The following is a 14,944-nucleotide window of genomic DNA, read 5'->3' as shown; positions in this document are numbered from 1 at the left end:
CCTGCATGAGCCCGAACAGCCCCCCCAAAGTGCAGTGTGCCTGTCGCCCCATAGATGATTAAACTAACTAGTCCCCCAGAGGAGGAGGGAGAACCCCCAAGAGACCCCGTACGACCTCCACAGGAGGGGAACTTACTCGAACAGTCATAAGTGACGACAATGTTGTCCAGAGCGAGGCCTACTATTAGTCCCTCAGTCCTGATCCGGCGAGCCCTCCCCTCCAACCGCGCCCCTCCCACCCCCCGGCCCCGATCCCCGGACAAAGTGTCCAACCAGTCCCCGGCCGCTTCGGGACGATCAAAAAAGTGCGTGCGGCCATCCACCTCCACCCGCAACTTAGCTGGAAAAAGCATCGCATACTTGAGGTTCAGGTCCCGTAGACGACGTTTAACTCCGAGAAAGCTCAGTCTCTGCTTTTGGACCGCTGGGGTGAAATCAGGATAGAAGTTTACGTCCATATTGTCGAGTCTGACCGGTCCTTGTAGTCTAGAAGTTTGCAGGATAGCGTCTCTGTCCCGAAAGTTGAAAATCCGGGCAATGAGAGGCCTCGGAGGGGCTCCGGCCTTAGGTCTTCCCCCGGGAACCCTGTGGGCCCGTTCCACCGCGAAGAATTTACTCAGCCCCCGGGGCTGGAGATGGGTGAGAATCAGGTCCTCCACAAACAGGTCCGCCGCCGCCTCCTCACATCCCTCCGGCACCCCGACAATGCGGACATTGTTCCTCCGGGCCCGACCCTCGGAATCCTCCAGTCGACGATCCATCAGGGCGCTCGCCTGGCCAAGCCGGCGCACCTCCTTTTGGAGGGCCGCCACATCCGTTGTGAGGCCCGATGTGGTGTGAACCAAAGAATCGACCCGGTCATTGGTCTTCGATAGATCGGCCCTCACCAGGCCAACATCCACGAGGACCGAGTCAATCTTCTGCGCCAGTGTGTCAAAGCGCTGGTCCACCGAGGCCTTCATCTCGGCGATAGCGCCCATGACATCCCGAAGGGTCAGATCCGCGGGCAGAGCAGGAGCATCAGTCGGGCCCTCAGGGGACCTACGCGGCACCTCGGGAGATCCCTTCTGGAGGGTGTAGCGGTCCATGTTGTTGGACTGATGGGCTGCGCCACGGCGGGTCGATTTCACCTTTGCCCGGTCGCCATCTTGCTTTGTGGACATGGTTTCAGTCCCCAAATCGTGCCAATCACTTCGGAAAGGGCCGACAATCCGGTTCACGGGCTCCGGGGGGGGCAACCACAGGTCCGCAGGGCGGATCACAGCCGGCGGGCCGGCAGGGCACCCCAACTAGGCCACACCACCGCGCGCCGCCCCGCAACCCAACCTCGCCTAGGCAGCAAGGAGGGTGCAAAAGCGAAAGTGAAAGTGCGGGGTACGCGAGTCGCCCAGCCCTGCCCGCCGCTGTTGTTCACTTTGTCTCCGGATCGCCCCACAACTCCAATCCGGGGGGCCGGCGTGGAGAAGGCCGCAAACCTCAATCGGTGCTCCCGCCGGTGTCCGAGGTCCAATTTGGAAGCGGAAAACGGGTGACACCTCAGCTCGGGCTCACCAACACAGTCCCCTCATCTAGGACAGGATATTGTCAGGATTTATGTAGGAGGGCACGGAGGTCCTTGGGAGCCTCGCACCTACGCGGCCATCTTGGTTGCGCGCTAGGCTCCTCCTCTGCATTTATTTTAACGCAAGGTCAGTACCCAAACACTCCCTCGAGATTTGGGACATTATAACTGAGATGAAGCCCGAGCTAGCCTTCATCACAGAAACCTGATGCAAATTGGAGTATGGATAGAATTGTGAAGGATAAACCTGCAGGCACTAATGAGGAGGAAGAGGAAGAAATTGCTAGTGTTTGTGGGAATGACAAATGTGTTTAAGAATGTATGACAAATGTGTTTAAGAATGCAATATATGAAACCTGCATGGCACAAACATTATGACCTCAGTTAGTCATTTATAATTAGGGCTCCCGGTTTTAAGGTATTTAGGGCCATATTCTCAAGGAGTTACCACTGATTTAACGGCACTTTATCACAGCCAAAGTTGCGATAAACTTATCGCCCCAATCACAAGCTGGTGTTAACAGCCCACAGCACCAGTTTACCCACGATAGCATCCGCAAAAAACATCGCCACAGATGACCCCCGCAACTATCGCTAATGAGATGCAGAGTAGGCGTTCCCGTGCCAAAAGCCGCAACAACACCACTCCACAACATTGACAGTGACCAGCCAGAACTGCGATAAGAACACAAAACAGGCGATAAGGTGTGTTAGCAACAGGAAAATAACACCTGCTCTGACCTGGTGCTAAGTCGGACCACAGCCTGCACCACAAAAGGGAGCACAGCCCACAGCCACACCTGAAGAACAACAGATGCACCCGGGCAACTGAACATGCAGCCCTGAGGGACGAAAGGGCAACAACACCCGCCGCCACCACCCCCACGACCCTCCCTCCCCGGCACCCCCGACCAAAGACATGCCACATCAGCTACACCTCAACATGTACAAAATAATCCGCTTGATGTAGCACAATCACAACTGGTGACATGCATGTGTCATCACAAAAATGAGCATCATACATTCACTTTCGAAGCAACAAATGAAACTTTATTAAAATGAACACTGAAATGAAATGAAGACTCATGGCGGCTCCCCTCGGGGCAATCCGTAGGTCACAGCCTGCAAGACAAAAATCATGATGAGAAAGTGTGTCCTGCGCACATCAAAGGACAGAGAGAGAGTGAAGGAGAGAGAGAGGAAGCGAGGGAGAGAGAGAGATAAGAAGAGAGGGGGAGAGAGAGAGAGAGGTGGAAGAAGAGAGGGGGAGAGAGAGAGACACACTGCTCACCTGCTGCCACCGGTGTGTCTCCAACCACTTGCCGGTATGTATAGCAGTGACACCAGGTCACACATCTGAGACAGAGCCGTCATCTGAAACAGAGTCCAGATACATGATTGGCACAGTACACACAATTGCACAAGACAACATCGCCTGCCCGCCCATGCACACCCAGGCAGAGGCACCCCAGCCCCTCCCACTGCCCATCGGAGCATGCCCGCCCATGCACACCCAGGCCTCACTGCTCACCTTCCACCACCGGCGTGCAGACATGAGGTCCCACCACGTGCCGCTGCAAGCCACAAGCACGGGGCCCACGGACATGGCACCCTCCACACCATGCAGCCCTGCTCCGCCGGTCACCAGGTCTCACGTTGGTGCTGGGTCTTGATTACTCCATGGCAGAGGACATACCAGTGCACCCAGCATCATCGCAGGCTGCACACCCGCTCAGCCCAATGGGTGCCACTAACTCTGGGATCCCAGAAGCGATGCCACGTGGCGGTAGGTCCGCGCTGGCTCTGGCCTACACTGCTGTCCAGCAGGGCACACAAAAGCTTAAGGTGCCACTAACTCAGTGCACCCAAAGTCACCGTCCCGTGGCAGGGTGTCTGTCCAGCCGCATTGCTCTGGGTGCCACAAACCATGTGCAACCCCAGTCAGCGCCACGTGGTGGTAGGCCAGTGACGGCCACAAGGCCTCGGGTGCCACTAACCCTGTGCAACCCCAGTCAGTGGCACGTGGTGGTAGGCTCATGACAGCCGCAAGGCCTTGGGTGCCACTAACCCTGTGCGCAACAACTCATGGGCCCTTTATGATTGAGAACTGTGGAGCGTCCGTCATCCAGTCACCACCGACAGAGGGGAATGTGATGTCGTCGGCCCCTTATGTTGGCAGAGTCACATGGCCTGTGCTGGATGGGTGAGGTGTGCGTGCAAACCTGCCCTCAGGGAGTGGCTGTGACATGCTGACAGCTAGACCAGTGACCTGCACAGCACCAGCGAGTATGCCTCAGACGGGTAGCAATGAGGCCCCCCCTCGCAGCGTAAGCAGAGTGATCTGGCCTGCCGTACGCCGGACCAGCGCAGGGCTTGCAACAATGGCTCGTGGACTCTGGGCGTGGTTCAGTTCATGTCTGGACATGGAAGTGACTGATGCGTGTGTCCCTGTTGTAGTGTTCACGGGACCTGGTTCACAATATGCAATGTAGCACCCTCTGACTGGCATCCCACAGGATGAGCATCATTGACGCAAGTGAAATCACTGTCCCTACCTTCATCCTCAAATTCATACATGAATGATGAAAGACATGACACAGCAGTGCATCACTGGATGTTTATTGCACATCCAAATGCAGTTCTGCAACTGGAGCGGTACAGGGCAATGCCGAGCACACCACACAATATGGGCCCGTGGAGGGCCAGCCAGAGTCCATCCGGGGATGACAAGTACTGCGGAAGAGGAAGGGTACAGTCCGCAGTCTGGTCGCCGTGTCATTGGTCATCAAAAAGGATATGGCAGTCCATGTCGCTGTCCAAGGTGATTGCATCGGAGTGTATCAGGGGTCAGTTGAAGGTCATGAGGCCATGTGCGGCACCAAGCAGGAGCAGGCCAGGTGGCGGAAAGGAAAGCTAGTGCCTCCTGATCACAAACCCATCCACGTCCTCGGATGTGTACTCTGCCCCACTTGTGGGTGTTGCAGTACCAGCTGAGGCACTGTGTGCCACTGACACATCAGGTGCAGGAGTGGATATGTCTGCCGCACTGCGAGGCAATGGCACACCAGGGGGCGGAGATGTGGATGGTGTGGGGGCAGCAGCATACATCTGCACCACGCCTTGTGGCAGCAATGCCATGATGATGATCTGCAGGGCATGGTAGATCCCACTTACATTTCGCTGATGTGCAGCGGTGGCTGCCATCCTTTCCGCCTCCATCCGCACCTTGTCCTCCATGAGCCTCCGCATGTGAGCCAGCTCACGGCTGGTATCGCTGGTGCCCCTCTGAGTGGACAGGTGTTCTTCTCTCCACGTCAGGACTCCAACGATGTCAGTCAGGGGCCTAGACACCCATGGATGGTATCCAGTTTGGTGGCCATGAGGTCAAACCCCACCCACACCTGCTCAGCCATCTACCTCTGGAAGTTGGAAGGCCGTGTGTTGTTCCTGGAGGTCTTGGGAGACTGCCAGGGCAAGTGGTGCCTCTTGATGGGTGGTTTGGGTGGTGGGTGGGGTCTCCTCGATGCAGCTGGTCAGCCCTGATCCTGGAGGTGAGTCGTGGATGATGTCAATGATGTCTAGGAGGGCTTGTGCGTCGATGCTGGGGTGTCCTCCTTGTCATCAGTGAAGAGTGGCTGGGAATGCTCTGCAGGGGGTGTTGACGGTGTCCCTGCAATGTGAAGGGGAGATGGTGTATTGCAATGTGTCCACATGTATGTAGCCGCATGGTACATTGTGACAGTCTATAGATCTGGGCGATGACCCAGAGTCATTGAGGGTGTGTACTGTGCTCTGCTTGATTGTGCATGTGTGCCATCGTGGCCATCTCCACCCGTCCCCCCAGTACCTGGTGGTTACTCACCCAGTTGCGGTTATGTTGTGTCCTGTCGAGCAGTGTCCGGTACCCCGACTCCGGCGACAGTACCCACACTGATGGTTGACACCAACTCCTCCATGTCATCCAGCATGAGCTGTGGCGCTGGGCCCCCACCTCCAGTCTACATTGCTGCCTTCTGGTTGGCTGAGAGTTTCTCCTTGGTCTTCCGCTTGATGTCATTCCATCACCTCTTGACCTCATCCATTGTCCTCTTGTGCTCTCCGTCGGCATTCACCTTGTCCACGATGTCCCGCCATATTCCAGTTTTGGTGCCCAATGACACGTTGGAGGTGACGGACAGTTGATGATGGTGTTCCATCACCTCCGTGACTATGATCCTGTTCGCCTGCGGACTGAAATTCATCTTCCTCTTCTTCTTGTCCTTGCCCTTCCCTGTCCCCAAGGTCCCGGGCTGGTCGTCCGAGGGGCTTGTGGGGTTGCGCTCGTCCTCTGCGCCTGCTCCGGCTGCCTCCATGGTGCTTGGGTGTTGGTCAGTTTGTGTTTGGGTGTTTTTTCTACATTTATGGTGATTTTTCCCCCCTGCCAGGTGTGTGTTGCAGGCCTGGCGCTGCTTATCGCTGATTTCCTCATCGCGCTTTGGCCCATCGCAGGTTTTTTTGTGTTGTGGTTTGTGTTTTTATCTCCATGTAGGTGGTTGTATCGCAGACATTTTCCGCGGTTTAGGCAAACTATCGCATGGTACTGCCTTGTTGTGAATTCCACGTTGACATGGGGTTATTTTCCCGCGATGGGCTGCAATGTTGAGAGTTGCGTTAAGCTACTCTTGAGGTAGTTATCACACGTTCTTGTGAATATACCCCTTAGGTTTTTTTACATTTCCCTCTGTATTTATCCATATTTATTTTTTGCTAATTTTATCTGCATTTATCCATATTTATTTTGGGTTTTGTGAAAAAAATTAAGCTGAAACTGGTATATTTCCACATTTATTTAACTGATAAATATGCATTCATTCTTGAATGCCTGCCAGGTTTCAGTGATATGAACACCAGCAGAATATAAATCAATGCACTTATATGAAAATATGCAAATTTCAGTTTTAACCTTGTGCATGTCTACTGCTGTATGAGCCTCTTTACTAAATTCCTTTCTTTTTTAACCCTTTTACCTATCAAGCCACACAGCTATTGGCCTGACAGTCATGTCAGACAGTAATAAAAATCACTCAAAAAGTAACCCAATTTCTGTTTTTATCCACATTTAAAAATAAATACAGACAAGGAAATAAATGATTTCCTATCTATATTTATCTGTAAAAAATCTGTAAAAACAGAAAACAGGGAGCCTTATTTAAAATTTGCAATCCTGCTTCCAGCGATGTTTTACTTTTTAACGTAAAGTAAGGAGATGTGTTGTATTCTTTCAGATATTTAATTATTATTTCTCCTTTCTATTATTTAGTCTTTTTATATTGTACCTTGTACAAGTAAAAGCATTTTCTTTCAACCCGTTGGTTCCTCTCTCCTGTTTCCCCCTTCCTCTTCCATGGTTTCACCCATGTAGAATGTTTTGTGTAGAATTCCTTTGTGTACAGTTTTGACAGTTATTCCGAGGGTCAGTTATTTCTTATCTTTCATCCTGTGGAGATTTCACATGAATGTTGTTGGCAATAAAGACTTAGAGGTCTATTACGATGTACGCCCGCCATCGCATCCGCTAAGTGTGCGGCGGTCCCGCATACAACATTAGGATGCGCCCGCCACACAGGCCGGCGCATCCCGCATTTTTTACATTGCGGTGGGCTGTGCTGTCAGCAGCACCCGCCGCAATGCAAAAAAGTTATTTGTGAATTTGCATGCACAACATGGCAGGCACCGCGCGGTGCCTGCCACGTTGTGCATGCAAATGCTTGGAGGGGTACCTATGTGCCCCTCCACACCCCACCCCCCCACCATCCTGGGGGCCCGCAACGGGCCCCGTTGCCGCCACGGAAAGGCTGCTTCCCGCATGCATTGTAATATGGATGGCGGTGTCTAGCAGACACCGCCATCATATTCAACCCTTTTCCGCCAGGTCGACTCATCGACCGGGCGGTAAAGCGGCGGACGGTCTTCCCGTCCTCCGCGGTACCCCCCGCCATCATGATGTGGTGGGGGGAAATGGGAGGCGGGCGGGAGCTAATGTTGGGCGGATCGCCACCGCCATGCGGAAGGTGGCGATCCGTCCGACATTATAATAGACCCCATATAATATCTTACCAGCTTTGTACTACTTTATAGCATAAACCAACAGATATTTGATCCAGGGACCCATGGGACCGTCTATTTCTCCCCTTTACCAGGTGAAGTAAAAGGAACTGTGCCTTCCTGCCTCCAACACGCCAGAGGTGACATGCAACAACCCTAATATCTCCTTTTGAAGCAGAGGCGAAGTATCCTGGGGCCCATGATGTCATTTCATTCCAATTGGCTGACTATGTTTTATCCTGTTGTACATGTGACTCTTCAAGGATTGTGACTGTAAACCATCAAGGCATTGCTATCTTTTAAATTTACCTCAAGTGGTCTATGTTTTTTATGGCCCAATATAACGGTGCCTTATGACCCGATAAATATTCTGTTGGCATGCAGATTTTATTTATTTTTTGTCCCTCAAGACCCTTTCAATTAATTTGTCAAGCATGTGATTCTATTTCACATGTATTAAGCCACATCCCTAGTTACAAATGCCATGTCCCTGGTAGTGGTTTCTTAGATATGCTTTTTGGGCCTCACCCTTTTTACAGCCCTTAAAACACTTATGTAATCACAGCAAAAAGGATGTGAAATCAATATGTCCCATCTTCTGTCCTAATGCAAACTTTGATTGGGAGCAAATGCCGCTTATTTTATTTACTATCACACAAACGGTAAAAAAGTGCAATGTAATATGGCTCCAGATTGCATCACAGGTTTAGCTTCTATGATACAAGATCCGTGAGGTTCCTTGACTCTTGCACCTGCCAGGAGAGTACAATACAACAGTAAAAGTATCCCAAATGAATGTGTAAAAATCCGTACAAAAATATTAGTATGTAGGGGCTTATTTAGAAGGAGCTTGCGCCTCTGTTGCGTCATTATTTTTGATGCTCCGACGGCACTTTCTTTGCTACAAATTTACAAGGCGACGCATTAGGGCCATTGCGTCAGTTCTTGTATGCCTGCCTCACAAAATACCTGCATTAGAACCGGCTGTGCCACTCACAACTGGCAAAGAGTTATTTACAAGTTTGGCATAGTGTGATGTGTCTTTTAGATGCTTCGCGCTAAGCCTAGAATGCGCTAAAATTCCTACGCCTCAATAACCCAGGCATAGGAAATGACGCAGTGGCTGTGTAATAGGAATCTGACCAGCTGAAGTCACTTAAGACATTGTAATAAGTAATTAAACAACATTCCCTCAACTATTAGTAGGTCTACACATGTAACAATCATGTTGTAGGACCCATTGACCACCCTGGAACGATGGCACCTATGATATCATCATCCGCTGCAGCAAGGCAATGTGAAGTTGTGTACTACATATAAGGGACAGGCCAGGATTGCCACATCTCTATATGGGAATGGGTCCCCAAGTCCACTAAGCGTGCTCCAAACAACAAACGGTAAGCGCACACATAATGTAGGTAACACATAAATTGCCCCTTTACATGACAACATATACTTGTATTTACTTACATTCAAGTGTCACTCAATATGTCACACATACTTAATTATCTTTTTACACATAAGTAAACTATGCCCACTGTAATGAGACACATCGCCATACCTCACAATGCAATAAAGTCCAAGGTGAGTTTTCACCATTTCACATTCTATTACATTGGTCCCCACACATTAGGCTACTTGCGTCAGTCAGTACAGACAAAACACCTCTGTATTCTGATGCATTGTTGTAGTTTCAGCAATGCATCAGAATTTCTGACCCATCCTTGGGACCTTATGCCATGGTGCCCTGTATTGTACATATCAATCAATCATAGGCATTTGTATAGCGCACTGCTCACCCGGAGGGTCTCAAGGTGCTGGGGGGGGGGGGACGGGGACGCTACTGCTCGAACAGCCAGGTCTTGAGTTGCTTCCTGAAGGCGAGATGGTCTTGCGTTGTCCGGAGGTGGATGGGGAGGGAGTTCCATGTCTTGGCTGCCAGGTAGGAGAGGGATCTTCCTCCGGCGGTGGCTCTGCGGATGCGGGGGACGGTGGCGAGAGCGAGGCTGGCGGAGCGGAGCTGGCGGGTGGGGTTGTGGAAGGTCAGGCGGCTGTTGAGGAACTTGGGGCCCAGGTCGTGGAGGGCCTTGTGCGTGGGTGAGGAGTCGGAACGTGATTCTTTTGTTGACGGGGAGCCAGTGCAGGTCTCTCAGGTGTCCGGAGATGTGGCTGTGTCAGGGGATGTCCAGGATGAGTCGTGCTGAGGCGTTCTGGATCCGTTGGAGTTTCTTCTGGAGTTTGGCGGCGGTGCCGGCGTAGAGGGCGTTCCCGTAGTCCAGCCGACTGGTGACGAGGGCCTGGGTGACCGTCTTCCTGGTCTCGGTGGGGATCCACCGGAAGATCTTTCGAAGCATGCGCAGGGTGTTGAAGCATGAAGACGAGACGGCGTTGACTTGTCTGGTTATCGAGAGGGAGGAGTCCAGGATGAAGCCTAGGTTGCGTGCGTGGTCCGTTGGCTTGGGGGTGGCTCCCAGGGCGGGGGGCCACCAGGAGTCGTTCCAGGCGGAGGGTGATGATCCCGGGATGAGGACCTCCATCTTGTCTGAGTTCAGTTTCAGGCGGCTGTTCTTCATCCATTCGGCGACGTCTTTCATCCCTTCGTGTAGGCTGGCTCTGGCAGCGTCCGGGTCGCTGGTGAGGGAGAGGATCAGCTGGGTGTCGTCGGCGTAGGTGATGATCTTGAGGTTGTGTTGACGTACGATGGTTGCGAGGGGGCTCATGTAGACGTTGAAGAGGGTGGGGCTGAGCGATGACCCTTGTGGAACGCCGCAGATGACTTCGGTGGCCGCTGACCGGAACGGGGGGAGGCGGACTCTCTGGGTTCTTCCGGCGAGGAATGAGGTGATCCACTCCAGGGCCTTCTCCTGGATGCCGGTGTTGTTCAGGCACTGTACCAGGGTGCGGTGGCAGACAGTGTCGAACGCTGCGGAGAGGTCCAGGAGGATGAGGGCCGCAGTTTCCCCGCTGTCCATTAGGGATCTGATGTCGTCTGTGGCTGCGATGAGGGCGGTCTCCGTGCTGTGGTTGGCTCGGAAGCCGGATTGCGAGTGGTCGAGGGATCCGTTGGTCTCGAGGAAGGCGGCTAGCTGTCTGTTGATGGTCTTCTCGATGACTTTGGCAGGAAACGGGAGGAGCGAGATGGGGCGGTAGTTCTTGAGGTCGGAGGGGTCTGCAGTTGGTTTCTTCAGCAGGGCACTGATCTCGGCGTGTTTCCAGCACTCCGGGAAGGTGGCGGTGTTGAAGGAGGTGTTGATGATGTCGCGGAGGTGGGGTGCGATGATGTGGTCGGCCGTGTTGAAGATGTGGTGTGGGCAGGGGTCCGTAGGGGATCCGGAGTGGATGGTGTTCATTGTGCGTGTTGTGTCTTCGGTGCTGACTGGGGTCCAGGTGCGGAGGGTGGCGGTGGGGGGCATCGGTTCGGTGGTGTGGTTCGTGGTTGGTGGGCCGAAGCTGTTGTGAATGTTGGCGATCTTGTCGTGGAAGAAGCAGTGGCGGCTGGTGGAATTTTAAACTGGTGGGGCGTATTTCAAAAGGCATGAACGTACGGGAGCGAGCCCGACGGCAATAAGGGGAGTTCGGGGGGGTTCTCCCCCCGTGAAGACATTTTTTAAAAATTGGCATTTTTTGGTGCAATTTTCAGCACTATTTATGTGATAAATGGACTGAAAAATCAGTTCTTCTAGGCATTCATAAAAGAAAACTCATACATAATTTCAGAGAATTTCTGTGTTGCCAAGCAAGTCTGACTTCTGAAGATGGCTAGGGGTACTAAGCAAAACCGCTTTGTCTCTACCCATTCCAATAGAAAACACCTAACATAGGTGCATAAACATCCGCAAAGAAACACACTTGTAATTTTGTTCCTACCCGAAATGAAGGCTGGCCACTTCCTTTTCTGCATCAGCTATTCAATGTTGATTGCCCAGTAATCTTCATGACATTAAATAGCTACAAGTATAAGAAATATCCATTCGAAACAAACATTTAATTCTTAGGAAGTCAGCAAAAGCTTTGCATTTTTGAGCGAGGCAATTTTGCAAAATGAAGTAAATATTGTACTTAAAATAGTTCATATAGCGCTCTGAGGCCCTTGGGTCCATCAGTATTTTAGAAAACCACTAAATAAAAATGAGTTATGAAATGAGTGTAATATGCATTGCTTAAAATATAAGAAATATCCATCAACAATCTTTAATTTATTTTAGAAAGAAACAACACAAACTTTATATGTATAAGCAGGCTTGGTAAAAACGTTTTACTTTATTTTTAAATACTTTGCATGCCACTCTCAGTCCCTTGTGCCTGTCAGTACAGTAGAAAATGGCTACATAAAAATAAAATATGAAAATAAATAAATGTATATTTTAAGAAATATCCCTTCAAAACCAATATGATATTTGTAAACACAAACACAATTATTTTAAATAATACTATATAAATTCTTTGCATGCCACACTCAGGTCCTTGTGCTCTTCAGCCTGCACAGCAGAAAAAATTGAATTAAAAGAAATTATGAAAATAAATAAATGTACATTTTAAGAACTTTCAAAACCAATATGATATTTTTAAACAATTAAAAAAATAATAATAATATTTAAATACTTTGCATGTCAATCACAGGTAGAAGGGTTCTTGTCCCTGTTAGTACAGTAGAAAACAGTTAAATAAAAATAAATTACGAAAATAACTAAATGTTGTACATATAAAGACATATACCCTCAAAACCAACATATTTTTAGACACTAACATCAAAAATATTTTAAAAAATAATAAAATATGAAAACAAATATCTATAAATTCACAGATACATAAACACACATATATAAACACATATCAACTGTACAGGAGTTTTATGAATATTAAATGGAATGAGTACATGTCCAACAGTACTTCCTAATGTTATCAAACAAAACAAACCGAGCTATAAACACCTGAAACTATGATTACACATCAGATTAATATTTTCTATTTATATAGAAAGTTTGCTCGTCGATCTTTAATATGAACAAACTTTTCAATTGTTCTTTTGTTGAATTCTGGTATTTCCTTTATTAGCTCCTTTTCCATTGACAGCATAGCCAATGCATTAAGTCTAGCTTGAGTCATAGTGTTTCGCAAAAACGTTTTTACCCTCTTTAGTGTGGAAAAACATCTCTCAGACTCTGCTGTTGTCATGGGTGTAGTAATGACAACTCTTAAAAGCTTTATGGTCTCAGAAAAAGATTTCTCTAAGTTGTTTTCACACAAAAAGCTAAATAAAGCCATGGCACCACCAGTAGTTTGATGGAAGTCACGTCTTCCATACAGGACCGAAAGTTCTGTACGCAATCTAGCCTTGTCTAACATAGGATAGGCTTCTATCGTTTCTGCGAGTGCCTCAGCTGGGAAAGATTTGTCATGTCTTTCAAAAAGGTCACTTCGCAATAGTGTTGCACCTACAAGATGCTTTGTGAATGCAAAGCGCTCTCTGGCATGGACCACAATAATGTCACAGACTTCTTTTGCTTCTTGGGTCAAAGTATTTATTTGCAGTCTTCGGTTTACAAATGTACATTCTTGTGGCAGTGTAGAATCCAAACTGTCAATGGATTCCCGTACTTTGGTGATGCTTGTCACAAAGTCTGTAGTAGCTTTCTGGACATATACAGTGTCAATGTCTCGCTTTTGCAATTGATTATATAAAATGTCTACCTGGGGCATTATACGGTGAAAAAGAAACAGAAAGAATATAAACTCTCTATCATCTAATGTTCTACTAAATCCCTTAGCTTCACATATAGTATTTGACTCAAAATCACCACTGTTTGCAATGGTTGACATGCATTCAAGAAGATCGTCTCTGTATTCATAAATTATCAATATTGCTCGAATATTGAAGTTCCAGCGAGTTGCAGACCCTCTTGGAAGTCTTCTTGAAACTATTTGTTCAAGAATATCAGTCCTTTTCGGGGAACGTGCAAAAAATGCTGTTATACCTCCAATCTCTGAAAAGAAAATTTTAACTCTAGATATTTTGGAGGAAGCCTGTTCCATAATTAGGTTAAGTTGGTGGGCATGGCAATGAATATAATGTGCATTTGGGTAAACATCCCTGATTTTCTTTTGCACCCCACCTGTTGCACCACGCATGACGCTGGCCCCATCGTAGCTTTGAGCAATTAGTTTTCCTTTAGCACATTGGTCAGGGAAAACAATGTTTAATTCATTAAGAATGGCTGAGGCAATTGTTTCTGCAGATGAGTCTTTTAGATGTGTGAAACAATAAAATCGTTCAGCTACCTTGCAATTTCCATCAATGTAGCGGAAGACTAGAACTGACTGTGTCTTAGTAGAGACATCAGTTGTATCGTCAGCTTGGATAGCTACATAATCAGTGCTTCTCAACTGCTGTGTAATATATTCTCTTATCACTTCCAGCATACAGTCCAGCAATTCATTCTGAATAGTTTTAGACGTGCCTTTAAACACTGTGGCTGTTCTTAAATGTGTTTCCATAGCACTGTCAATGCTGGAGACAAAATCAACAAGGCCCCTGAACACGCCAGGATTTAGAGACTCTTCAGTTTCATCATGGCCCCGTAATGCCAATTCAAAGGCACCACAAAAACGAATACAGTCAATCAATTTTGATAAAATGTATCGGTTTTTATCCACTTCTGCATTATGTTTTCTTACTCCCACACGGTATGCTTCGTTCAATTGCTGTACAATGTCCGATTTTCCGAAAAGAGATAATTTCAACATATTTGTCAAATGAGATTTACAGGAATCATGTTTTTTTATTTTTTCAGCCAGATGCTTTAGGTCAGTAACTCCTGTTTTTGTCCAGGCAACTTCACCTCCAAAAAGTAAGCAAGGGAAACAGAATAAAGCATTTTTAGAAGCGCTACCAGTAAGCCACTCTATCCTATCATACCATGTTCTGGTAAACCGACGTGTATAACCCTGTCCCCTATCTTTTGCAGACTGCTCAATTTTAATTTCAGGTTTATCAGCTCCTAATGTTTTCACTTGCAGTTTATCAGCATGTGTCAAGCCCAAAAAGGGGTGTACGAGTAAACTGTCAACTGTGTTCATTGTATCTAGCAATAGATCAGACTGGAAATAGAAAACCTAACCTGTTTTTAAATATTCCCTAGGTTGAAGACACAAAAACTATATCACGCAAAATAATGAATACACTAATATGAATTGTCATGCACACAATAGTAACAGCAATTAGTCATCCATCCTCATTCTGACAGGAATGCAACTGCAGCAGCACGTACAGCTGTCCCCCAAGCGGTATAGCCTTGTAAC

At 48.5% G+C, this 14,944-nt stretch overlaps 1 protein-coding gene across 1 annotated transcript in view; it reads right to left on the bottom strand.

The window, feature by feature from the left end:
* LOC146805477 (zinc finger MYM-type protein 1-like) overlaps nucleotides 1-14,389 on the bottom strand; it is a 39,810-nt gene extending 25,421 nt beyond the window's left edge. The window contains exon 1 of the mRNA XM_085623802.1: nucleotides 12,657-14,389. Within this exon, the coding sequence (XP_085479928.1) occupies nucleotides 12,657-14,389 (1,733 nt within the window). The remainder of the gene's footprint in view (nucleotides 1-12,656) is intronic.
* Between the last annotated feature and the right edge of the window lie 555 nt (nucleotides 14,390-14,944).

The sequence above is a fragment of the Triturus cristatus genome, chromosome 8, assembly GCF_964204655.1.
Source record: "Triturus cristatus chromosome 8, aTriCri1.1, whole genome shotgun sequence".
Taxonomy (NCBI): Eukaryota; Metazoa; Chordata; class Amphibia; order Caudata; family Salamandridae; genus Triturus; species Triturus cristatus.
Note: the sequence above shows the minus strand (reverse complement) of the source record. Positions and strands in the feature narration are given on the sequence as shown.